General features: G+C 37.0%; 3 protein-coding genes across 3 annotated transcripts; all 3 read left to right on the top strand.

Moving 5' to 3' along the window:
* Positions 1-335: 335 nt before the first annotated feature.
* On the top strand, positions 336-3673 carry LOC310729890 (elastase-1-like). The gene is made up of 8 exons (XM_083548485.1): positions 336-426; positions 595-701; positions 869-975; positions 1249-1377; positions 2404-2540; positions 2938-3083; positions 3174-3323; positions 3610-3673. Exons 1-8 carry the CDS (start codon positions 396-398, stop codon positions 3619-3621), a joined length of 819 nt encoding a protein of 272 aa, XP_083404611.1. The 5' UTR covers positions 336-395; the 3' UTR covers positions 3622-3673.
* Positions 3674-4649: 976 nt separating this feature from the next.
* cebp1 (CCAAT/enhancer binding protein (C/EBP) 1) lies at positions 4650-6942 on the top strand. The gene is made up of 3 exons (XM_083549366.1): positions 4650-4888; positions 5067-5366; positions 5501-6942. The coding sequence occupies exons 2-3, from the start codon at positions 5067-5069 to the stop codon at positions 5816-5818; spliced, it is 618 nt and encodes a 205-aa protein (XP_083405492.1). The 5' UTR covers positions 4650-4888; the 3' UTR covers positions 5819-6942.
* Positions 6943-13145: 6203 nt separating this feature from the next.
* On the top strand, positions 13146-26475 carry slc22a17 (solute carrier family 22 member 17). The gene is made up of 10 exons (XM_083546647.1): positions 13146-13672; positions 15736-16286; positions 18107-18210; positions 18404-18558; positions 19210-19375; positions 19732-19847; positions 20073-20178; positions 21467-21690; positions 23881-23992; positions 25100-26475. Exons 2-10 carry the CDS (start codon positions 15816-15818, stop codon positions 25374-25376), a joined length of 1731 nt encoding a protein of 576 aa, XP_083402773.1. The 5' UTR covers positions 13146-13672; positions 15736-15815; the 3' UTR covers positions 25377-26475.
* Positions 26476-26531: the final 56 nt, after the last annotated feature.

Raw genomic sequence — 26531 nt, 5'->3', positions numbered from 1 at the left:
TTTAAGTTTTTAGGATGTGGATACTGGTGTGTGTAAACATGTATTTAACTATTTTGATTGTGCCTGTAAAATCTTTAAAAGATTTCGAATAAATCGTATACTTTGCTGTCTTTTTGCGTAAAAGTTTTTGTAATAAAAACAACGGTGCACAAATGATAAATAAGTAAATAAATAATCCAAATGTAGGGCCACCTGCTCCATTTCCCAGCCTTGAGTCTGAGTGTTTTTCCAGAAGAGAAATGACGAACGCTCCAGAAAGATACCATGTACCTTTCTTTGAGACTTTTTTTCTTAACACTCTCAAGTGTAAATAAGCCCTGTCTGTGTCAGACACCCAGACTCAGGTCAGGGGTATAAATATGAAGTGTCTCTAAAGAAATTTTCAATACGGCACAATGCACCTTGCGCTTCTCTTGACTTGTATTGGTAACTCGTATACACGTTCCTTTTTTCATGCTTTCCATCTGAAAAAATTTAGCTGCTTTACCTGCCTAATTATGTTTATGCACATGTAATTCTTTAGTAGTTTTGTAGTTGGTTCTGTTTATAACTTTTATTTTGTTTAATGTCTCTGAATAAATTTGTGCTTTGCAGGACTCATTTCTGCCACTGCTCTACCCAGTCAGGCAGTGGACAATGAGGTACAAAGTGAAAAGGTTGTAGGTGGGTCCAATGCTCGGCCAAATACGTGGAAATGGCAGGTAATATCCTACTAGAAATAGCAAAACTAACTATTGCTATGATCCATCAGTCATAGTTTTGACTCTATCCAGGGGATAAATGCAAGATTGTTAAACAAACTGCTGATGTTACTGTTATACCCCCAATATGACTGTTATACCCTGCTTTGGCCATGTGTGTTTTGCAGGTATCTCTGCAGAATGATCACTGGAACACGGGTGACTTTGCGCACATTTGCGGAGGCACCCTTGTTAGTTCAAATTACGTGATGACTGCAGCTCACTGTATCCTCGAGTGAGGCCTTTTCTCTCTTCTGTCTTATACTTAAAACATTCTCTGTGTGTAAACTATAGTGTAAAATTGTTTGTGTAATTATGCATACAACAAAACAGTATGTAATTATTATGAAACATAAGCACCAAATGAAGATTATATAAGCATATTTTTAACATTTTTATACCTTAAAAATATTTGATCCATCTTTTATTTGTAAATACTCATACAGCATAGCACTGTTAAATCATTATGGAACATATAAGCACAAAAGCAAATTTATCTCTCCTGCAGTTTGAACGTCAAGAAATATCGCGTGGTTTTGGGGGAATATGACCTCAGTAAGCGTGAAGGCCGTGAGCAGGTTTATGCTGTGACGAGGATTAAAATTCATCCTGGCTGGACTGAAGATCTTGCAAATGGGTGCAGATTTTATTTTTTTTATTTATTTATTTTTTTAGGTCATTATTCTAATATATTCCTCCTAAATAAAACCATGTCTAAGCATAAAATTTTAATTAGTCGGTTTTTCCATCACAGCAGTTTTAACAATAATTTTGGCTATAATTCAATTGATAGATTTATATTAATGTGTTTAATTCTAATATATAATTTCTTGAGCAACAGTGGCAGAATTTTTTTTTTATTCTAAGTCTAATAATTAATGTTTATTTTATATATATATATATATATATATAAATATTATAAAATAAATAATAATATTGGTGTGTGTGTGTGTGTGCTTTTCACATTTAATATTTGATTTTCTAGAGATATGTTTTTAACTGTTCTACTTATGTTCAGCATACTTCAACAAATCCCTTTACATATCTTTCATTCTTTATTCATTCACTACTTTGATATGCGGAATTGTGAGAATTTTCTTATTTTAAGGGAAATTCTTGAAACTGGACATAAAATGCTAATAATTCCATATCACTAGCAGTGGCAATGCCTGGAAAGCTGCGCGTTCTTGTGCATACGCAAAACACTGCACTACAAATCCTATTTCTGGTACCGAGTGAGTAGCCACAGTGACACCATGTTTTCAAGTTTAATAATAAAAAATGCTCTTAAAGAGCAAGGTGGAGACAAACTTGCGGTCCACCACGTTCCTGAGGGAATTCATATTTGATCTATTTCACGCACGTAAAAAGAATTGCATTTGGTACACACTGTGCGAAAACAAAAGTATATGTAAATATATGAACATAAGAAACTAACATTTATAGCAGCTATGCCAAAAGTGATATAAGGAGCAAACTTTTCAAACAGATGTTTCTTGTTGATTTTAGAGGAAAATAATCCACTTTATAGTGTAACAGCCTAATGTGAAGCATCACACCACCTTGTTTTGGATAATCTTTCTGGGACTGCACATTGTGTCATGTTTTATCTTCTACTTATTAATGCATGTTAAGTGCTTATCACAAATTTCATTCCCACCAGAAATGATATTGCCTTGATGAAGTTGGACTCTCCGGTGTATGATAATGGGTTTGTAGCCATTGCGGAGTTGCCTTATCCTGGACAAATTTTGCCCAACCGCTTTACTTGCTATATTACTGGATGGGGACTTCTGGCCAGTGAGTACAAGAGGTTGTTCATAGTAGCGTAATTGTTTTTAATGTTCTATTTTTCATGTTTCTGATGCTTTTGCTCTAGATGCTGGCACTTTTAGGTTTTTAGTTTAACCAGTTTAATCTTAATTCTAAACTCAAACATTAAAAGAGACACCTTAATTTTTGTATACTTTTAATATTACGAATTATTATGAGATATACAAATGTGGATCATTTTGATTATTATAATTATAATTATCATTATTAGTAATAACCACCCCATACATTTCCTGTCCTCGAGCTTGAACAATAGTCAATAGCACGACACACTGTCCGTTAAATCCAAGAATTTGTTGGACCTAGAAATGTAATATATGGGTAATATTTGATTGGGACTTGTTTCACATTACCCTGTCCTCAGCTGGTGGTTATATGCCAGACGTCCTGCAGGAGGCACCCATCGATGTGGTGGATTACACTGTGTGCTCCACTCCAGAATGGTGGGGAAGTGCAGTTAAGAAAACCATGGTGTGTGCTGGAGGAGATGGTTTGACCTCTGGGTGCCAGGTACATATATTTTCCCCAGCCTTGTCAATTCGAATTATTTTCAGTTGTAATCAAGATGTCTTAAACATGTGGACCATTTGAACATTTCAGGGTGACTCTGGTGGACCTCTAAACTGCTTCACTGATGGCTATTGGAAGGTTCATGGTGTGGTCAGTTTTGGCTCTGCTGTAAACTGCAACCTTTACAGCAAACCCACAGTCTTCACTCGTGTGTCTGCCTTCAGTGACTGGCTGTATTCTGTAGGTTTTCGGTTTCTTTTTGTTGTTGGTTAAATACATGGTTAAGGAACTGTAGTAATTCAAAAACATTAGAGGAAGAACAGTAGAACTTATTCCAAACATGATAAACATATCCAGTTTGTGTAAATACGGTTTTATTAGAGTGTCTGTTCTGTACTCTTATGGCATGTTCTGATTGAGGCTTTGAAATCTTCTTGATGGAAAACTGATACATTTAACAATAGTGATTTACTATTGAGCACTAAAGTCTACTTCCCTTTACTTACATGTCTTATTTCTTTTACAGGAAATGGTGTAAAGCACAACATGTTTTGCAGCTGTTGAATAAAAGACCAAGCAATCTGTAGAAATGTTAGTGTTGTTGTTTTTTTTTTCAAGTTTGTTTGCTTGTTGGTCAAAATATGTATTAAAAACACTGTGCAATAAATAGTAATATAATAATAAAAAATAATAATAAACATACTTTAATTAATCATGCTTAAGAGCTATTGTTGAGCAAATACCAAACAAATGAGGAACAACTGAGACGTTGACTTGTCCCTGTGAACAACAGAAGCTGTACTGTACCTTTTAAGAACAGACAATGGCATTTTGTGAAAACAATATTTTATATAAACATTTTATATATGATAGTTTTTATGATTTTGTGTATATATATATATATATATATATATATATATATATATATATATATATATATATATATATATATATATATACAAAATCATAAAAACTGTATCATATATAAAATGTGTGTATATATATATATATATATATATATATATATATATATATATATATATATATATATATATATATATATATATATATATATATATATATATATATATATATATATAATATGCAATCAGTAAATTATTTAAGGTTTGTGAGCTCTGTGGTCATAAAAATAATTAATAATAATTAACAATGTTAATAATAATAATAATAATAATAATTAACAATGATTAGGTGTTAATTTGAGTGTCATCCATCACTAACAGTGTCTGCCAATTAAGCATTCTCTTCAGAGAAAATTAATTTCTTTGACTTTTTTCTTTAAATTGTGTTACAGGTCAAGCATAATAATAAATGTTTACTTTTCTCTGACTTGTATGTCTGCACTGTTTTGAACGTTAGACTGATTTTGGGAGGAAAAAGCTTTTAAAATGGATGAGACTACAGACATAATGGGCTTAAATATAAGAATGCAAATAATTAAGACCTTGAACTGCTTTTTAAGTTTTCTGCTTCATTTTTCTATTCTTGAATATCCAGATATTAGATATATTGATATATTGATATTATTTTATTAAAATAATATCAATATTATTTTATAAAAAAATTGCATAAAATAATTCACATTTGAGCCCCCAGAGAGTAAAGTATAAAGGCTAATGTGTGAGGCAGAGAGTGTGTGAAAGAGAGAGAAGGGGGTTGTGACAGAGGAAATGATGGTGTCATGATCTCTTGAGTACCTGTATCATAACGGATTTTGTGGACAGACCAGGGTAGTTTGGGTACAAGCGTGGAACAAAACGTACGCTGGCGAAGACAAATTGAAGGTGAGTTCTTTTCGCACCTCTATTTTACTGACGATTAAAAGCTTATTGGAATTATTGTGTTTGCGTACCTGGATGTTTGCATGTAGAAATGTATTTTAATGTTTTAAAATATTTTTATTCTAACTACTAAAAAACACACAAACACTTTTGCTTATGTTATTACCTTTTGTTCACTTAGATGTCAATCTCGCACAATCGTTCTACTGCTCACATCTTCTCATCCAATTCTCATTCGTGCTCCTCACTGGTCAACAACACCTTGGCTCCTGACTCCACCACTTCACCCTCCAGTACTCTGCCTGTTCACATTTCCCAGATGGAAGGAGGACTGTACGGCTATTCAATGGGGTCTCAGGGGCTCTCCAGGACAAGCGATAGGAGTGGAGAACCGATGATGGGCATGGGATATTTGCCCTATTCTCCTTGTTCGAACTCAACTATGGAAAGACCATTGCAACACAGTCACGTTAACCAACAGGTAAAACAAGTGCTTTTATGAAAGCTTGATTTTTGTTTTTAATATTAAATAATAGTATTTACTGCAAGTCCAGTGGATCATACTTTTTTTTTTATTCATTCTACCTTTTCTGTGAATTTGGCAAAATGATAAAGGAGTTTTCGCAGTTCCTTCCTCCTCCTCCTCCGTCCACGTTTCGGCAGCAAGGCCAGAAGAGAGGCCTGAGTAAGGACAGCATGGAATACCGGATGAGGCGTGAGCGCAACAACATCGCTGTGAGGAAGAGCCGGGATAAAGCACGCCGGCGTATCCAGCTCACTCACCAAAAGGCCTTGGAGCTTCAGGAGGAAAATCACAGGCTACTACTGCACATTGAGCAGCTTAGCCATGAGGTGGACACGCTCAGTCGCTATCTCTCTCAGCGCCACCTGCAGAGCAAAGTAAATGATGTAGGAGTTGAAGAGAACTGTTGAATGACCTTAGAAACTCTCTTACTGTACCATAGTTAAAAGGTTAGTGGACCTGACTGCATAACATAAATGATGAAATGTATGAAACTGTAAGATATACTGTTAAATTATAATTTCACACAGTTTATATGTATATCTCAATAGGATAATCTGTAAAGCAACATTCAGATCAAAATTTTTTGTAATTATTTTTTAGTTGTAGTCAGGATAGCTAAACTACAAACGTTATGATGCTATTTTAGAGCTTCTTTTATGTATTAATTAACCCATTAAGAAATAAGCAGGAAAATGGCACACTTTTGAAGATTCAATAGTCTCTCATTTTACGTTTAGGAGGATCTTGTCATCAGATCAGTGTTGTTGTTGTTGCCGTGTTAAAGTTTTTTTTTTTTTTGTTTGTTTGTTTTTCCCCCAATATTACTGAAGTATGCAGATTTACTCTCTAAATTCTTTGTCAAAAAAAGTTTCTTACAAAGGTTCTTTATCGGTTGTTATCCGATTTCACATCCCTTTTTTGCCATTCTTTTGATCATTAATTTTTATAAGTGCCTCATAAGCATAAATGTATTTTTATCTTCAGTGGGAAAGATTTTCCGTACACCGATTCTCATTGTACATGTACGATTACAATAAAGGCATCTTATCATTAAATTTTATTATTATTCATAATAAGTCTGGAGGGAAAAATGCCTGAAACAGCTCAAAAACAAAAATAAATAGCAGAACACCAGGAAAAAAGGCCTTTGATGCAACTGCTCTTAATCCACTTTTATATCACATTAATACTGAATTTATAGACTTATTAATATCTTACTTCTTTGACCATTTTTATTACTTATGGTAAATATGAAACCGTTGTAAAGCTTTTATTAACTGGCTTGCTATGTTAGTGTATGCAATCTTTTGAAGCTAAAATTCTATTTTATATAAATAATGTATGTTTTAAACTCATTCACTGGACAGCATACATCAGAAAAGTCAATAAATAAAAGAAATGTTCTAAAATACATTAATCTATAATATACATACATGGAAAAGAAACTTTAAAAAAAAAAGTACAAATATAAAATAATGCTTATTTTTTGTTTGTTTGTAATTAAAAGTAAAATAAAGTGCATTTAAAACTATTACTTGTTTTGTATTATGTAATGTGTTTTTAATCGCAAGTACATATATTGCAATAAGCCATTTATATATATATATATAACAAACTCCATATCCTCTTGTTACACTGCTTAAGAATTTGGTTGAGTTTGGGATGTTTTTTACTCTAAGCCAATGAAAACACAGCACATACTACGCGCCAGTTTTAAATAATTTAATTGCAGTTCAGATAAAGTCATTGAAAAATCCATACTTTATGAACTAATCGGCATTAACGGATTAGCGTCTCTTCATCTTCATCTTTAAATGCTGATGTGATGATAATCTGCATGTTACGTGAGATGCCAACTTTTCACAGCTCAGCATTTAACCCGTGGCAGCATGTACAACGAAGGCATTAGTTAGCTTCATGATCATGAACTACTGTAGCTAGCCAGATCTTTTGATACTGTACAGCATGCAAGCTTTATATTGGATTATGTCACTAAAATCAATACTATTTGGATCTATTTTAGCTACCTACAGTATAAAATGTGTATGAATTAACATATGCTAGCTAGGTTCACTTAATATACTGCTAATAAATAATGGGGTTTTCACATCAGAGTATCGCATTCAATGTGCAACTATAGAACATTTTAAGACTGCATATGCCTTTTTTATGCAAAAAACTTAATATGTAAAGTAATTACTAATTTTCTTTTTCTTTTTTCTTTTAACTAGTTTAGCATGTACAGACAGTAAATCCATAATTTATTATAAATATATTATATATTATTATAAATTATTATAAATTACCTAACATCATTATTAGTAAACCTTTAGCACCCTTACTGAACGCCTCTTGCTAACTGACACAATGACACATGATTTTGATTGGGGAAGAGCAGAGGCCCAGCTCTGGTGGGACGGGTATGATTTCATCATTGTGTGGGACACAGAACTGGAGATATCATCAACAAGCATGGCTCTATGAGTCTTCCTGTGGCTTCCACTGCAGACAGAGGACACACAGATAGCGAGTGGGAAGTGGACACACGCAGGCTTTTTTTTTTCTTTTTTCTTTTTTCTTTTTTTCTTTTTTACTTGTTTGTGTGTCTGCTGGTTATCCAATGTTATCAAGTGCTGTCATCTGCTTTAACATTATAACATTTACATGGGATAAAGAGTGCCATTGTGCTTTGTATGTAGTATCACTGCAAACACGACACATAGTAGGAAGATGGCACAATAAGACCAGGTGGTTAGATAATGTGTGTAGAACTAAGCCATGAGAACAGATGTCTGGACTTGATAACACCAAATTGACAGCAGTCAGAGAGCAGTGGAGAAATTTGGAAAGGCAGTGGAAAATATTTAGAAGACTTAACAAATATACCTGAAAATATGTTGAAATAACTTTGTGCTCAAATGTTTGTGTGTTGCACCAGTTTCTATGGGGCAATATGTGCTTCCAGGCCTGAAATATGGCCACACGATTAGGAAAGACTGTATTTCAGCTCATTCTCAGCACCTCAAAACCCAGCGTTACGCAACACTAAATGACCAATGACTTGCATTTATGCATAGGCCAATAAATCTAGAGGGAACTTCAGTATTTCCTGGTAATGGTGATAAAACAAACTACAAACCGCTAGAACGGAAAATTATTAAGAGTATGAAAAAGGATTTCCACAAAAAGATGTGAATGTAGAACAAAGAGTTTAGCAGTAATACAAATGTTCCTTAATTACATGTATTTCACATGATCAAAATTAGATGTGATTATGTGAAGGAAAATTTCTTTGGGGAACTTTTTTTTTATTATTTATTTAAGTAAATTAATTCTATGGAAAAAACTTTATATAAGATTATATTCATATGCAAGTGTTGAAATACCATTGCAGATGTAGTCCACCTTTGCAGTTATAATAAGTTTTGAGAGTTATAAGGCTTTTCATGATTCTTTTAAACGTGACTGTGGGGGTTATTATAAGGAGCATTAGTAAGATCAGGCACTGATGTTGTATGAGGAGGTCTGGGGTGCTGTTGATGTTCCAGCTGATCCCAAAGGTCTCTCAAATTCTTCCACTGTAATCTTCACAATTCTTCTTGGAACTTGGTTTGTGCGCAGGCTTATGGTTAAGCTGCAACAAGTTTTTGCCTCTTAGTTTAAGTGAAGGGAAATTATAAAGCTACAGCATACAAAGATGTTCTATACAACTGTCTGCTTCAAACTTTGTGGAAACAGTTTGAAGAAAAAAAAAAACCATTGCGAGTATGATGATCAGGTGTCCATGTACTCTATAATGTATAATCACTATTAAGAAAAGGAGGTTTTCTGTGGTTCTTTTAAATATTATCGTTTAAATATTGAACTTCCTAAAAATGATCTATTTAGAACCATTTCTAAAGAATATGTTGTAAGCTTCTTGAGTAATAATAATAATAATATTAATAATGGGAGAAGTTTTTTTTAATGCACTGATGGATTCTGTTTATCGCTATCGTACGTTATCAGCTTGTGTAATGGAGCATGATTTTTGTACAGTTATTAATTATTGACCTTTTAAAAAAAAAAGAAAGTTGAAATCTATGTAAATTTAATTTTTGCTTACATATATGCATGATTAAGACATTTATGAATGCAATGGTTAGACTTTATGGTTAGATGAGCACATATAACCTGCTGTTATTATGCTTCTTGTAAATCATTTTCCCCTGAAATTCAGGAAGTATTCAGTCTCTTCTCTTCTCTTCTCTTCTCTTCTCTTCTCTTCTCTTCTCTTCTCTTCTCTTCTCTTCTCTTCTCTTCTCTTCTCTTCTCTTCTCTTCTCTTCTCTTCTCTTCTCCAGAGTGCCTATTATTATTATTGCTGTTGTTGTTGCTACTGTTATTAGATTTTGCAAGGCCCTTTGTCCAGTACAGTGTTTTCCGTCTTGCAAGGCATATATTACTGCACATAAAAAAAGATTGTATACACACAATATGGACTAACGTTTTTGGACAACTGACCATGAGATTCAGTTGTGCTGTGTGTACATACCATTCCACATCTTGTCCCCATTTGCTGTTATAATAATCTCCACTCTTCGGGGAAGACGTTCCCATAATTTTTTATTTTGGTGTGTGCTCCGTCAGCCTCAATGGCTTTACTAAACTTAGGTACTCATGTAGGTGAGTTAAAGAGGCCTGGGGTGCAGTCGGTTTTCTAGTTAATCCCAAGGGCGTTTAGTAGGGTCGAGCTCCGAGCTCTGTAGCATGCGACTCAAGATATCATGCTGGAACAGGTTTGGGTCTCGTAGCTCAATTAAAGGAAATTTATAATGCATCCATACTGCCTCTGACTTTGTGTTAACAGTATGGAGAAGAACCACATATGGGTGGAAAAGTCAGGTGTCAGTGCATATAGTGTAGATGCTTAAACTAAACATTATCCCATCCATCCATCCCTCCCTCCCTCCCTCTAGGGGTCAACACAGCGGATCATCTGTCTCCATACTACTCTGTCCTCTACATCTGCCTCTTTCAACCTAACCTGCAAACCTCCTCCTTGGCCTTCCTCTTTTCCTCCTTCCTGGTGGCTCTATCCTCAGCATTCTCCTACCGATATACCCCATGTCCCTCCTCTGCACATGGCGCCCATCTCACTCGTGCCTCCCTCACCTTGTCTCCAAAACATCCTACATGTGCGGTCCCTCTAATAAACTAATTTTTAATCCTGTCCATCCTTGTCACTCCCAATGAAAACCTCAACATCTTCAGCTCTGCTACCTCCAGCTCCCCCCCCCCCCCCCTGTCTTTTACTCAATAAAATAAGATATACCTTTATTTGTTCCCTCAGTGGGGAAATTTCTATGCCACTGTCTCTAAACCATACAAAATTGCAGGTCTCACCACAGTCCTATAAACTTTCCCTTTCACTCTTGCAGATACTCTTCTATCACAAATCACTCCTGCTATCACTCTTCTCCACCCACTCCACCCTGCCTGCACTCTTTTTTTTACTTCTCTAACACACTCTTCATTACTTTGCACTGTTGACCCCAGTGCAGTACTGTTGCTCACAGATGGTCACCATCTCTCTTAGCTTGGATTCCACTACTCTTTCCCATAACTTCATGGTGTGACTGATCAACTCTATTCCCCTGTAGTTACTGCAGGTCTGCACATCTCCCTTATTCTTAAAAATGGGAACCAGCACACTCCTTCTCCATTCCTCAGGCATCCTCTTATCTTCCAAAATCTTTGTAAAAAATCTGGTTAAAAACTCCACTGCATCTCTCCTAAACATCTCCATGCTTCTACTGGTATGTCATCTGGTCCTACCGACTTTCCAGTCTTCATGCTCCTAATCGCTGCTCTCACTTTCTCCTTTGTAATCCTATCCACTTCCTGCTTTATTATCTCCACAGCATCCAACCTTCTCTTTCTCTCATTTTCCTCATTCATCAGCTGCTCAAAATACTCCCTCCACCTTCTTAACACACTCTCCTCACTAGTCAACACATTTCCATTTGCATCCTTTATTGCTCTAACTTGCAGCACATCCTTCCCAGCTCGGTCCCTCTGCCTGGCCAATCTCTACAAATCCTTTTGTTTTTCCTCAGGGTCCTACTTCTCATACAGCACCTCATATGCCTTTTCCTTGGGTTTCGCCACATCCCTCTTTACCTGCTGCCGCATCTCCTTGTACTCCTGCCTACTTTTCTCATCACTCTGCAGATCCCAATTCTGTTTCACCAACCTCTTTCTCCTTACGCTTTCCTGCACTTCCTCATTCCACCACCATGTCTCTTTGTATTCTTTCTATTTCCAGATGTCACACCAAGTACCTTTCTAGCTGTCTCCCTTATCACTTCTGCAGTAGTTGCCCAATCATCCAGCACCTCTTCACCACTACAGAGCCCCTGTCTGACCTCTTCCCTGAATCTCACACTACAGTCTTCCTCCTTCAGTTTCCAGCATCTTATTCTTTCAGTCTTCACTCTCCTCCTCCTCTTCTTCACCTTCAAAGCAATCCTACAGACCACCATCCGATGCTGTCTAGCTACACTGTCCCATTACAGTCTCTGTAGGAGCTTACAGTCTCCAATCTCCTTCAGGTTGCATCTTCTACATAGAACATAGTCCACCTGTGTGCACCTTCCTCCACTCTTATACGTCACCCTATGATCCTCCCTCTTCTTAAAATAAGTGTTCACCACTGCCATTTCCATCCTTTTAGCAAAATCTACCATCTGCCCTTCCAGATTCCTCTACTTAAAGCCAAACCTACCCATCACCTCCTCATCACCTCTGTTCCCTTCAACAACTTGGCTATTGAAATCTACCTTCATTCCTACGTACACCACTTCACCTAACTCATCTAACAATTTATCCTTTTCCTCTATCTCACAGCCCAATTGTGGAGCATATGCACTGATTACATTTATCATTACCCCTTTAATTCCTAGCTTAAAGTTCATCAGTCTATCAGAAACTCTCTTCACCTCCACTACACTCTTCCTGTACTCTGTACTCTTCCGTCAGAATCACCCCTACACAATTTCTTTTTCCATCCACACCATGATATAACAGTTTAACCCACCTCCAATGTTCCTGGCCATACTCCCTTTCCACCTGGTCTCCCGAACACACAACATATCTACCTTTCTCCTCTCCATCATATCAGCTACCTCTCTCCCTTTACCAGTCATAGTACCAACATTTAAAGTACCAACTCAAACCTCCACTCTCATACATCTCTCATTTTCCTGCAGTAAATGTCTTCCTCCTCTCCTTCTCCTCCTTCGGCCAACAGTAGCCCAATTTCCAGCGATACCCTGTTGGCTAACGATACCTGTTGCGGTTGTTGGTAACCACGGTCTCAACCATTCCGGTATGAAATTCTGGTTCGTGATCTGCATATTTGGCACATGTTTTATACTGGATGCTCTTCCTAAAACAACCCCCCCATTTATGTGGGCTTGGGACCTGCACTAAGAATGCACTGGCTTGTGCAACCCTAATGGCTGGGCTCTGTCTGTCTATCTGTCTGTCTATCTATCTATCTATCTATCTATCTATCTATCTATCTATCTATCTATCTATCTATCTATCTATCTGTCTGTCTGTCTGTCTGTCTGTCTGTCTGTCTGTCTGTCTGGCTGGCTGGCTGGCTGGCTGGCTGGCTGGCTGGCTGGCTGGCTGGCTGGCGCTGAAACTTAGACCGTACCTGTATGCGGATGTAGTGCGCCACCTGGCGTCCACTCAGTGAAATGGCTGCGCTGTTTGCCGAAAGGAGCCGATGATTTACGAGTCTGGCCGATTTTTTTTTTCCGGACGTTGTTCCGTTGCAGTTTTTTTTTCCCCCTTTGCACTCTTCTTTCTTGTCCCAGAGAAACCGGTCGGTACGGTGTGTGTGTGTGTGTAGGAGTGTGTTCAAGACGCAATGTGCCTTTATTCTAAAGAGCGTGTTTGTGTTTTATGTCGGCGGACACACCGCAGCACCTCGAGCAGGAACACAGCCCAGCAACAGCCTTTGTTCGGACAGAGGACTACTTGTGCTATTCCCGAGCCACGCCATTGAATTTCCTGTGCTCAGTGGACACAGTGTGCAAGCATGAAGACCTGGACAGTGGACGGAAGCTGGGAGTAGGACATGCGCTTATGTTGTTTAAAAAACAAGAAAGGAAAAGGGTCACCTACGCTTTCTGATTTCTCACTGAATAAGTGACATCTGGGGGACTTCATTTCAGAGTCTCATAATAATCATCATCATCATAGGACACGGTAAGTCCCCTGTATATTACACTTACAGTGTGTGTGTGTGTGTGTGTGTGTGTGTGTGCGCGCGCCAGCAGGGCTCAGCTGTTTCTACAGTCATATATATATATATATATATATATATATATATATATATATATATATATATATATAATATTATATTATATTGTTGTGTATATATAATATACACTGTATACATTATATACTGTATATGTAATGTACACACACACACACACACACACACACGCACGCACGCACGCACACACACACACACACACACACACACACACACACAGAGCTCTGTTTATAGATACATTACAGCAGCCTGCTACATTGTTGCTCTTCATTTGTATATTTGCATGCTGCACTTTTCCCCATCTATAATATGCCTCTTATGTAATGCTGGAATATGCACATCCAGCCACTAGGCTGTACTAAGCACTATAATGCTCCAACTTCTCCATCTTGCATTTCTAAAGAATCACTCAAGAAGTCTTTATATGTACTATACTATCTTCATATCCTTGAAGATGAACCCAAGCGTAATGACAGGAGCTATCAGGCCCCACTGAACACAGCGAGCACTTATAGCTGAAGTGTCGAGGAATGAGACAGCTAAGAGGATCGGCATGATTAAGACAATGAAACCTACTTTTGTTCTATCGTATTTTTTTTCATATTTTTTAGACGTCTTTAGAGGACAGTACAAACAGCAGAATTTGAGCAGAAGAGACAAATGAACACATGCATTTACAAATGCACTAGATCATAATAAACCTTCTTTTGTTCGAGCTTAAACGTGGCCACTTGTGCGTTCGTTTTTCCGGTAATTATGGTGATGTTCCAAAAGTCTCCCCACATAGTGGAAATGAACACTGTTTTAGTCTTCCAGGAAATTATATATATACAAATTAAGCACGCTTTTGACAAAAGAACATTCAGAAGAAAGTGTCTGCAATACAAGTCACTGAGAAACAGTCATTACAATAGAATTGATGATCAGACATAACATTATGACATTATGACTGGTGAAGTGAATAACACTGATTATCTCTCAATCATGGCACCTGTTAGTGAGAGGGATACATCAGTAAGTGAACATTTTGTCTTCAAAAGCAGGAAAAATGGGCAAGCCTAAGGATTAGAGTGAGTTGAGCCCAAACAGTGATAGATAGATGACTGGGTCAGAGCATCTCCAAAACTGCAGCTCTTGTGCGATGTTCTGATCTGCTGTGGTCAATATCTATCAAAAGATGAGCTCCTGTAGCTCAAACTACTGACGGGTCAAAACTGTTTTAGCAGCAAAAGGGGGACCAACACAATATTAGGCAGGTGGTCATAAAGTTATGCCTTATCAGTGTATTAGAATGCACACCAATATAAAGCAATCATTTAAATTGAAGCCAGCATTATCATCAGAGCCCCAGTGTTATAGAAAATGAGACAACACGTGACCAATCATGAATAGAGAACATGTCTGAGGTGGTAAAAATGATCGGAATGCACTTGTCTGATTAGGACTCTGTGCAGCATTTTTATCACTAGTGCATGAAAGGAGTGAGCATTATAACACAGAACACATACAAGAACTTAATGGTTTACATTTTTTAACTCGCTTCCTGGAACACATTAGGTCTTAAAGGGTTACTTATTTAAAAATCGGGCTCAGTGTCATTGTAAGTATATCATTTTAAGGTCATCTGAAGATTAATCCAGGTGTGTAGGACACTGTATCTGATGTCTGTCTCCCCACCCCCATTTAAAATGTAGCATGGTTTCAGTCATTCCTGAAGGCAGGAGTAATAATAGAACAGTAGGCGTGTCGAGAGGGCAGTGTTTCAGGAAGTGTTTGTTGAGTTTTTGGCCGAAGATAATTTGGAAATATGAATCAGATACTGATACAACAGTTTGAAACAGAAATGTAATAACATTGATCTCATTTTTGACATTTTAAAAATGTTTACCCTCTTCTTCAGACAGAGGAGAAGAGAAGGATAAGATAAAAAACACATTCTAAAACACTGTCTTTCTTTCTTTTTTTTTTTTCATCTTTCCTGTTACTTCTCCAGTATTGAAGGGTGAATCCGAAGCCAGGTGTGAACTGCTGGACTCCATACCACGGCTCTTCACTGAACCCTCACCTTGAGCTATGACGTCCCCACCCTCTCCTCTGACCTCCCCTTGTCCATGTCCTCCTCCCCCTCCCTCCCTGCCCTCGTCCCCTGCCCCGTCCTCTTCTGCGCCCTCCACGGCCCCGGTGCCTCCCTCCCTGCCCCCTACAGGTGAAGTAATGGTGATGGCCCTGGGACGGAGGAAACAGAGACTATTCATCGCACTTTCCATCTTGCCCAACCTCTTCTTGGCATTTCTGCTGTCTTCTGACTCACTGGTGACCCTGTCATCACCCCATCACTGTCACCTGTCTGTGTCTAACCCCACAGAAGAAGTGCTAAACGCCTCACTGCCCTGGGAGAAGGGTACTAGGGAAGGTGAAAGTGGGGGGCTTTCCCAGTGCACTCAGTACCTGTTTGTTAATGGCACTCGCTCTGGTGTAGTGAAATGTGAAGCTGGGTGGGACTTTAATGTCACAGAAGGCCTGAGGAATAACATTGTCACTGAGGTAAACTGACTTTACCATGAAGGTGTCATTACAACACCATGAGAAACCATTTATTTATAGGTTAAAGATGACAAAGGTGAAGGTAAATGTGTAACGAATATTATTTAATTAGTAATTCTATAGCTAATTTTATATGACAAATAAATATTCATAAGCAATAAATAAAAAAAAAAGACAATTCCAAATTTATATTTGAACAACAGTTTAAAAATGTGAATGAAATAAGTAAATTAAAATGAAAACATTAATACTTACATGATAATAAATGTTTAATTAATATCGAAAATATCACATTCATTTATATAATATTTTATAGAGCACAAAGTAAGAAAACAAAATGTTGACAATCGTTTTTATTTAATCTTTATTAATAATGCAGAATTCTTGAGGGTGAGATTTCTATATAGACATACATTCCAAGTAGTACAGCTAAAAATTCTACCTATATTATATTATATAATATTGAACAGGATTTATTTTAATCCATATGTACAGCATGTCTATACATATAAATACATTGATGCATCCCACTGTCTAAGATAAATCCATGTAATTTTTTTTTGCTTAGAAAACCATTTTTTTGGTCTGTAACCCACACATTATTGTCAAATACTGACAGTAACTGATTTGACAAAAGCTTGGTGTTTTCTCATGCTTTATTCTTTATATGCACTAAGTTTCCTTTCTTTATCAGTCCAAACACGCATGTTAAACCATAACATCTTCCTCATGTTTATAGCTGATATGCAGTGCCATTTTGTCATGAAATGAATGCAACTTGCAAAGATTAATTTGCACTTGAGTGAATGCCCCACTTGCCAAGGTTAATAGTTGGTACTTGGCACTTCGTGTTAGTTTGAATATATGAGCTTACTAAACAAACAGTGCACATACTCATAGTAAGACTAAGGGTGTACATAAGACTGGATTTCCGTCAGTATGACCGAGTACACAACCTTTTGAATGCGTGTTTTTAACCTGCGTGTGTGTATTCTGTGTATCACGGGAAAAGTCAATGTATTTCTAGCATGTTTTCCCCACTGCCTGCTTAGAGACTTAAACACAGAGGATAAGCAGGCACAGCTCATGGAAACTTGAAAATAGTTTGCTCCATACATCACCTAGCAACCGCTGTGGATATTATGGAAGTTGAACAACATTAAAAGACTTGCAGTAATACCTTAAAGTGGAACATCAGCATTTTCGTCATTGCTGGAACATATTTGCGCAGATGCTCTTTAAACATTCTGAACCAGGTTTAGTTTCACTGCCATATCCAGGGTGTGGACAAAAAAATAACACAGCATGACTTGCATTCTCATCTTAATTACTAAATGCGTTGTAAACTGCTTTAGAGCTTGTTTGATGAGTTTCCACCCAGACTTTTCCACATACCTTAAATTTTTCCTCATCACCCTAAACACACCAATGAGTACAGAGAGAAATATGTAGTATCTGGTTGATTAAGAAATGATATGCCAGAATATGAATTATTCTCAGTTGATTTGTGGTATCTCTATAAAATGTAATCAATTCCAATGATCTCTGGAAATATAATCAGTTTAGTTTTAGATTGGAAATATATTTGCTTTTGAAGAAAATAAAACTGCACAATGAAAGAAATTAATTATTTGAATAAAATAATTGAAATGAAACTGTAAAGGGGAAAGGAAATGGTATTTTGCCTATAATGTAGAGTTTGGACTTTATTTAGCTTTTTATGAATTATAATATCCAGTTCAAGTAGCAGCACTACATTATAGTGCCCTTTTGTCATGAAACTGTCTCACTTCCTGTCTGCATGACTTCTGTCTTGGCAGTGGAATCTGGTGTGCTCTCAGTATTGGCTGGTCCCAGTGGAGGAAGTGTGCTTCATCCTGGGAATCCTCATAGGCTGCCTGGGCCTTGGATATGCTGCTGATCGGTAAGAAACTGTGTAAGACCACAGATCAAATGCCTTGTGTTTAGCATGCTGGGCATTAATATCGAGTCTTGTGTAGTGTGAGGAATGATAATGAACAATATTGGCTAACAACAATGTTAAATTACCGATACTAATCATGTCGGCTAATTGTCCTGGCGTCGAATGTCTTTGTAATGGATTGTCCCTTCCTCAGACTGGGCCGACTGAAGACCCTGTTGATCTCTCTCACGTTGTCTGTGGTTTTTGGTATAATGGTGTGTGTGTCTCCATCACCCCCCATGTTCATCGCCATGCGCTTCTGCTTGGCTGCTGCCACTGCCGGCGTTTATCTCACTCTGTATATTGCACGTAAGTAGAGAGCCTTTTGAAAGAGATATACATCAAACGATTATGTGTGGCGAAAATGCACCGATTATTAGTTCTTCCGTTGATGGTTGACACAGTAATTCATGGGAGGATATGCTTTCAGAAATATGTCGACTAGAATGCATTTTTATAAGAAAATAAACATTTTATGATGTGATGGAGGAACATAATGTGAGACTATTTTAAAATAACTGCATTTCTGAAGTGTTTTATACCTGTCAATGATTACAATATTTTTTTTATAATAGAAAGGATACACATTTTATCCTGTATTTTTATTCTTCTTCTTTTTTTGCTCATAGTAGCATTTAAAATTTTAGCAACATCCATGCAACAAGTGAGTTGCTGTTCTCACTTGCATTATTACATCAGCTACTGTATAAACAGTCACTATCCCATCAGGCTCTCTTTTTAGTCTTCCTTTAGGTAACAAAAAATGTCAACCTGAAGACTTTTCCTGTCATTGTTTTCCTGCATTACCTCTTAACCTTAACAATTACTAAGTATTATTATCATATTATTATACTTAACAGCACTTTGTGCCTACATTTATTTGTTATATTCTTAATTGCTTTGTATATGACAACAGGACTATAAATGTGCTTTTTGTCTTCTCTCTCTGCCTAATGAAAGGTTTGGAACTATGTGACCCTTCACTGCGTCTCCTGGTGACCATGATTGCAGGACTGACAACAGTTGCTGGGGAGCTCTTATTGTTGGGAGTAGCTGTTGGATGCCCGACATGGAGGGGGTTGATTGGAATCGGCGCAGCACCTCTTTTTCTCTTCCTATGTTTTGGGTGAGGGTCTGCTGGGAAATTTTTCTACGTTAAAGTGTTTAGGATAGGAGTTGCTGGATATACAGGGTTCTAAGCAAGTTGACAAGCATCAAACATTTGTTGCAGATAAAGAGATGAACACAAGCTGACTAAACTGACAACTGGAGAGTCTTTAAACTGTATTGATTTGAAATTCCCTCAGAAAGATGAAGACATTAGCCAGCCTCTATTATCACCTGTCTGTAACGATGCGAATGAAATGGGTTTCTCTGGCTACCAGAACTCACTGCTAGCAATCATCCGTCAAACCATTTTGATCCACTTATTTTGCTTTTAACAACTTGCCAACAAACAGATATGTGTTTGCCTGTCCTTAGTATTCCAGGTGTCTTTCCAGAGTCTCCACGTTGGTTATTGCTCTCAGAGTGGGCAAGTGACATGAACTCGTTCCGTGAACACAGCGAGCGACAAAGAGAAGATGACAGCTTCACAGGTATGTTAATGAACGCTGCTCACCACCTGACTAGTTTACAGTGACACCACTGAAGTCACCCAGCACTTGCTAAATAGAGGCAGACTTGTTTTCAAAAATGCTTTAGAACATTTAAAACTCTGTTTCTCTCTGGCCGTCTGAGTCTTAAAATTTTGTTTCGCATTAAAAATATAGCATGCTTAACCCGTTGGATTGTAAACATGAGCGGTTATGATGTCCTTGTAGAGCTGGAGTCGGAGTCCCCACAGAATGGTCGTCCCCACTTGTCCTTTCCAGAACTACTCCAGAGCCGAAACATATGGAAAAACATGTGTGTGCTGGGCTTTACCTCGTAAGTCAAAATAAATTATTATATATAGTTATATCATTATTGTTTACTGGGGTGTAACGCTACACAAAATTCACGGTTAGGTAGGCACCTCGGTTTTTAAAAGTCACGGTTCGGTAAAATTTCGGTACAGTTAGGGGAAGAAATGCAAAACAATAAATTGCTTGTCATTATCATTAACATTTGTGATGAACATTTGCACAGTTTACGTTTCAAACAATTTTAAATAAAATGCCTGCTCAGTTAAATCATATATACAATTATTAATATTATTCATAAATATATATAAACATAAAGCATAATAAATAAAAGTAATGCAATACACTTTTTATTATATTGATTTTATTGAGTAATCGACTAAATTGGCACAAATTTAATTGTTTAAATAAAATTAAATAAATGAAACATTTTATTAAGTTCTACTTTCAGCACACTTTAACAAATGTCTTGTTTTCTTCCATTCTTTATTTATTTACTCTTTTGATATGTGGAATTGCCAGTATTTCCTCCTTTTAAGAGAAATTCTTGAAGTTAGACATAAAACACTAAAGAATCCATATCACTAGAGTTAGCCGTTAGCCAGTTCCTGGTTAGCAGCTAATGCTAGCACCATGGATTTTGTAGCGTTTTCATGCATGCGCAAAACAAATCTTATTTCCTGTATGGAGTGAGTAGCCGCATTAACTCGAGTTTCTTTTTATACCCATCGGCGTTGTTGTCTATGTTTTCAAGTTGAAATATAATAATAAAAAATGCACTGAAAGTGCGAGGTGGAGACTAAACTAACTTGCGGTCCGCCACTTGATACGTTCTTGAGGGAACTCAAATTGTAAATATGTACACATGTGTAACAGACTGAAAGCCCTGTACTGAAAGATTTCGGTACGAATACGTATACGTTACACCTCTATTGTTTACATTTATACTTTTGCAGTTTATGTAGATAATATTAACAACCCATAGCTCTAAGATCCCAGATCCTGAGCTCAGGCTATGGATGTGTGAAGTTTCTCCCCCTGTGGGTTTCCTCTGGTTTCACCAGTTTTCTCTCTCCTCCCAAAGACATGGTTATAGTTGGACTGGCTCTTCTAAATCGCCCTAGATGTGAATGAGTGTGTCATGTGTATAAATGTCGTGGTCTGCATATTGTGGTGTCCCCAGAATATGCCTAAAGACATCTAGGACTCCAGAGAATAAGATTCCCAACATTAATTAGAGAATTAGGGCATAGTAATTACATAGCATTATAAGACTGTACTATCATTTCTCTTTTTTCTTTTCTTCCTCGCAGGTTCATCTCTCATGGCATTAGTCACTGTTACAGCTCCTTCAGGGGCGATGTCCGAGGCACGACTTCCAGTTTCTATTGGACCTACCTGCTGTCTGTCTGTGCAGGAGGTGGAGCTTGGCTGTTGCTATGGGCAACAGTGGACCGGTGTGGTCGCCGTGGAATCCTCTTGCTGGCCATGACGATGACAGGGCTTGCCTCTCTCATTCTACTGGGCTTGATGGAGTGTGAGTGATCTTGTTGATTCAATTTGAAAGACAGCAATTGTAAGTGTAGATATCAGGACAAAGAGACTGGAAATTGCTTTGTGCACATTTCTGGCACAATGTTGCCCTCATGTGGTAGTAAAGAAATATTGCATAGAAATTATTATTATTATTATTATAATATAGAAATTATTAAATTATACAAATATATTAACAGTAATTAATATATATATATATATATATATATATATATATATATATATATATATATATATATATATATATATATATATATATATATACATACATACAGTCTCTTACCAAAAAGCCAACATTAAAACTGTAAATTAATAACATTGATTATATCATTATAATCGCAACAGTCAGTTTTTAGAGTTGGCATGCTGGAAGCCGGAAAAATGAGCTGAGCGATCTGAGCGTCAAGGTTAAAATTATAATGGTTAAACTATTAAACTAAATTATGGTACAAGTTCGCAGTGGTTACTACCTACCAAAAGATGGCACCAGGAGCCACTATGGAAAGAAGGCAAGTCAACAGAGGCAGTGGCATTACCATGGATCCTACTGTAGCCACCTCCCTAAACAATACACCCTGCCATGCTGCAAAAATTGTTCAACAAAGAGTTCAAGATGATGACTATAAATTCTCCAAATTTTAATCTTTGGGATATACTGGTCAAACCTCACCACTTACATGATTTAAAGGGTCTTCTGCTAACGTCTTGATGCCAGATATCACAGCACACCTTCATAGATCTTATGGAGTCCAAGCCTCAACAGGCTAGAAGTGATTTATCAGCAAAGAAGAACCTACATAATATTATGCAGGTGGTTTTAATATAATGGCTGATTGGTGTGTATTAATACAGTGGTGGACAGTAATGAAGTAAGTGTAATTCCTTACTGTACTTAAGTAGTTTTTTTTAATGTATCTCTACTTTCCTGAAGTATTTCCAGTCAGGGAGACTTTTACTTTAACTTCACTACAATTCAAAGTCAAATATCTTATTTTTTACACAACTACATTGTGCAAAATCAGTCATTCGTTTATGAGTGGATAATAATGTATAAAAAAAAACTATAATAATTGTTGCTCATTTGCACGGTTGCATCAATTATTCTATCATGTCGTGGAGAATGAACCTGGTCAGGACTCTGCACCCACCACCCTAAGAAGTTCCCTTACTCATACACTTATACAGGAGAGGCGGGGTTTGGGTGATGTCATGTCAGTATGGAGAGCTGAATCCCAAAAAAAATTTATGGATGACAAAAAAATGTCCAAACACTCCCAATTTAGAAAAAAAAGAAGTTAAGGGGGAAACGTGCAAAAGATAAAGGTGTGTGTGCAACTGTAACACTTGTCTCGTTATTAGTATAGCATATGATAATGCATTTAATGAAACTGGCTTAAAACTGTATATCACTTAGATTATGCTGTTGCCTGCTGTGCTTTTACTCATAGAGCAACAATATTTCTTTTAGCCTCCATAATATTATAATTTATAGTATGTAGTTTATAATAGTGTGTGTAGCAACAAAACAATTACAGCCTAAATAGTCTAGTTGGATTGTAGTTAAGCGAGCACTTACTGATTAATATATAAAATATTAATATATTATAAGTATATAGATGTTGTATGTATCTTATGGTTACAATTAGCCAAGGAGTTTTATGGTTCTTGGTTCTGAGAGTTTGATAAATTGTGAAAAATGACGTATTTAATTGTGCAATAAATGCTTTTAGTTTAATATTTATACATTAAAGCGAGAATTAAATGTAACAACATTTGTGGACTGCTCTGAGAATATGTTCTACTCATCCAGTGACCGTAGCTGATGCAGAGAGGAGATTTTCAAAGCTGAAACTTATCAATGGGGGAAACGTTGGGTCGTGACGTGGTTCACCAAGAGCATCATTCATGCTAGAACCATAATAAATCATAGTACTTCGATATTTAAATACATTTAAAGGCAAATACTTTTGTATTCATACTCAAGTGAAAGTTTAAAGGGAGCACTTTTACTGAAATGATATTTTACCTACTGTATCTCTACTTTTACTCAAGAACATGCTTTGTGTACTTCATATATCGATATAAAGAATTTATTATTAACACAGTTGAAAGGTCAGATTTTCCAAAGGTTTTTCTGCTTGTGAAATTGTATCTTGCATGTTTCTCTCTGTAGATCTGAGCGAATCAGCCATTACAGTGTTCTCCGTGATGGGCCTGTTCTCATCGCAAGCTGCTGCATCTCTGTGTGTCCTCTTTACTGCTGAAATCATGCCCACTATCATTAGGTAATAGTTTACGTTTATATATAAGTCTCCAACTGATGGTTAGGGCCTTTGTACACTTATATAAACATGTATTATGTAATATCTGATGTGGTGTGAGGAGGCCTGAGGTGCAGTCAGTGTTTACAGTCATCAGAATTAGGTTTATTGTTGACACACAAAGAAGTTGGTTCCAGCTGTTCCAACTTTCAAAAGTACAAACATAAATAACAACACTATGCATTTATCTTATAGACAAGTCAAGACTATAAATAGAATACAGATTATACAAAACTATTCAGATTATACAAGACTATACAGACAATACAGATTATACAAGACTATACAAGACTATACAGACAATACAGATTATACAAGACTATACAGACAATACAGATTATACAAGACTATACAGACAATACAGATTATACAAGACTATACAAGACTATACAGACAATACAGATTATACAAGACTATACAGACAATACAGATTATACAAGACTATATAGACTACAGATTATACAAGACTATACAGACTACAGATTATACAAGACTATACAGACTACAGATTATACAAGACTATACAGACTACAGATTATATAACACAATACAGATTATACAAGACTACACAGAATACAGACTATACAAGACTATACAGATTATACAAGACTATACAGACTACAGATTATACAAGACTATACAGACTACAGATTATACAAGACTATACAGACAATACAGATTATACAAGACTATACAGACAATACAGATTATACAAGACTATATGGACAATACACATGAAATAAATGTAAATATTAAATATAATACATTCATCCCGAAGGTGTTCAATAGTGTTGAGCTCAGAGCTTAATTTATGATCAGAATATAAAGTATGTACATATTGCCCACAATACATTATCCCCAATAGATCATAATTTCATTAAAAAAATAAAAGATACATTATGTTAAAATGAAAGATCACTTAGATTTATATACTTGTTTTCACTCAGGGGACATTTCCTATCTCATGTTAATACTGATTGAAAAGCCAATTCAGTTTGCTGCTTGGAGACTGGTATTTCTTAAGCAATAAACTATATTTTAAACCTTGCACATTATCTTTGGTTTTTCCAGGGGAAGCGGGTTGGGTGCTATCCTGGCTCTTGGCTGCGTGGGTCGACTTAGCTCTCCTTTAATGGACCTGCGCAACCACTACGGCTATTTCCTGCACCATGTTGTCTATTCTTCTCTTGCCCTGCTGGCTGTCCTGTCCATTCTGCTGCTTCCAGAGAGCAAACGGAAGCCCCTGCCACAGACACTGGCTGACGGAGAGCAATACAGGCGCCCGCCACTAGGCCGGAAGAGGAGGGACAACGTTCCTTTGCTTGCCACACCAAATCCAGAGACCTAGCTGTCGTTGTAGACACACACGCACCAGTTCACCTTAGCCATTCCCCCAACTCTCACCATGTTTGTGTGGCAGAGAACGAGAGGGGGAGCATGGGACAAACCTTCTTAACCCCCCATCCTGTAATCATTCCTAACGCGTAAACGGAGCTTCAGCATGCCGAGTCTACCAGGGCTCCTGCCGAAGCGCGAGGGGTGAGAAACTCGACAGTGTAGAGAGCCAGGTGTGCTCAGTAGTGACTCAGGGCTCAACTACAGCCACTGAAGCGAGTGCCAATGTCATATAACATGCAGCAGGTGGTAACCTGAAAAAAGTAACACACCAGACAGTCGCCATCACGGACCTAACACAAGTGTGTATGGCCCTTTTAGCACTGAGTGACAAAGACTCTAATAATATCAGCCCCACTTCACACAGGCAAGGGCTCAAAATACAACCGTCATTTTTTTGTAAATACGCTAAATATACTCTTTCTGAACAGAAATAGTACATAAAAGGTAGGGAGGTAATAGAAAGTTGCCCCTGCTGGCCCATCAGCACAATAAAAAAACTTTGCAGGTTCTTCTGTTATGAACGAGTAGTTTTATACTGGCATTAAGGTACTGGTTATTCTGATTTGTCTATGCTGGACTGTGGCATGCTGACAGAAGAGGAGAATTTATCTTACACAGATATGCTCCTGTAGTGCTCTCATAGACACTTTAGGGTTGGATGAAACAGGACTGAATCTGGCACCCAGTGTGCAGTGAAGGAAAGGACAAGCACTGGAGTTTCTGTTTTGGTCATGCTCTGAGCACAAGCTTAGAAGATGGGCCAAAGTAACAGAAGAACTAAATAATGCAGCCTTGTCTTAGAATCACCTCTCTGTCAAATCATTTTTTTTGTTAATTTATTTTTTTATATGCACTTAATTCTGTACCGGTAGTAATAATGACAATTAATGATTGTTATAATAATTGCTAAAAGTGACTTGACAGTAGTAATAAGACTGTAATGACTGATTGCTTAAGATTATTTACCAAGTAATAACATGTGCTGTAAATATGTTAATAACCCTTTAACCTAATTTAATTGAAAATAAAATCTCCAAAAAAAAAGAAAATTGCCTCCGTCTTTGTATGTAATGCGATGACCTATGATATAGTGAATGTTTTGTTC

Source organism: Silurus aristotelis (genome assembly GCF_946808225.1).
Source record: "Silurus aristotelis genome assembly, chromosome: 1".
In the NCBI taxonomy this organism is placed as follows: domain Eukaryota; kingdom Metazoa; phylum Chordata; class Actinopteri; order Siluriformes; family Siluridae; genus Silurus; species Silurus aristotelis.
Note: the sequence above shows the minus strand (reverse complement) of the source record. Positions and strands in the feature narration are given on the sequence as shown.